The 1,094-nt window shown below is 70.7% G+C and overlaps 1 protein-coding gene across 1 annotated transcript in view; it reads right to left on the reverse strand.

The window, feature by feature from the left end:
- The window catches only part of EVPL (envoplakin), a 16,599-nt gene that overhangs the window by 360 nt on the left and 15,145 nt on the right, over positions 1 to 1,094 (reverse strand). Inside the window, exon 19 of the mRNA XM_004693392.1 lies at positions 5 to 1,094. Coding sequence (XP_004693449.1) covers positions 5 to 1,094 — 1,090 coding nt within the window. The remainder of the gene's footprint in view (positions 1 to 4) is intronic.

The following is a 1,094-nucleotide window of genomic DNA, read 5'->3' on the forward strand; positions in this document are numbered from 1 at the left end:
CCGCTCAGGGGGTCCTTCCGGCAGCGCCCCATGGCCTGCCTGTAGCTCAGCCGCTCCTTGGAGATGGGGTCTGTCAGATCCTTCTCGTAGCTGGACTCGTCCTGCAGGAGCTGGGCCAGCTCCTCGCTGATCATCCCGGACTGCACGGCCTGCGGCACGGGGATGCGGCCGGTCCTCGTGGGGTCGACGAGGCCCCCGGTCAGGTGCTGCGCCAGCAGGTGCGGGAGCACGCTGTCCCGGGGCATCCAGCCCTTCTGCACCGCCTCGCCCACCGACAGCCGCTTCCTGCTGAGCGGGTCCTCCACGCCGGTGAAGGCCTTCTGGGCGTTGAGCAGCCTCTGCGTGCAGGCGCCGTCGATCAGGCCCCGCTCCAGCGCCTTGTGCACGGAGCAGCGCTCCCGCGTCAGCAGGTCCACGATGCCGCCCGTGGCCGCCTGTGCCTCCAGCAGCTTCTGCCCGGTGACGGGGTCCAGCATGTTCTTAGCCACGGCCGTCTTGATGCTGCACTTGTTGTCGGTGGTGGTGTCGTACACGCCGGCGATGGGGAAGCTGTCGTCGCCCAGCCCCGCGCAGAAGCCGGGCGAGAAGCAGCAGGCGCTCCGGGGGCCCGGGGAGGCGCGCGGGGACTTGGAGATGATGGAGCCGATGGAGGGCGCGGCGCAGGGCCCGGTCTCCCCGGCCACGAGCAGGGCGAACTCGGACACGGGCAGCCGGCCCTCCCGGTAGAGACGGTACTCCTCCTTGGAGACGCGCCGGCCGCGCAGGGCGGCCTCGATGGAGTACTGCCTCCCGCTCTTGCGGTCCAGCAGCACCGACTCCTCCCCGCAGGGGCCCGAGGTGCTCACCTCCTCCCAGTCGCACTCCAGCTCCTGCAGCTGCAGGTACTGGCCGCGGTCGACGATGCCCCTCTGGTAGGCCTCGTACGGGGACAAGTCCCTGCCGGTCTCGGGCTCCAGGATGCAGATCTTGGTGGAGAGGTTGGTCTCCCGCGTCTGGGTCTCCTGGCTGACCTCCTCCCGGCTCAGCTTGCCGCGCAGGTCCCGGAGGGCCCGCTCCTTCTCGTGGACCTGGTCCTTCTCGCGGAGGACGGCCGC

The sequence above is a fragment of the Condylura cristata genome, unplaced genomic scaffold (assembly GCF_000260355.1).
Source record: "Condylura cristata isolate star-nosed mole 26May11 unplaced genomic scaffold, ConCri1.0 scaffold00038, whole genome shotgun sequence".
NCBI classification, from domain to species: Eukaryota; Metazoa; Chordata; class Mammalia; order Eulipotyphla; family Talpidae; genus Condylura; species Condylura cristata.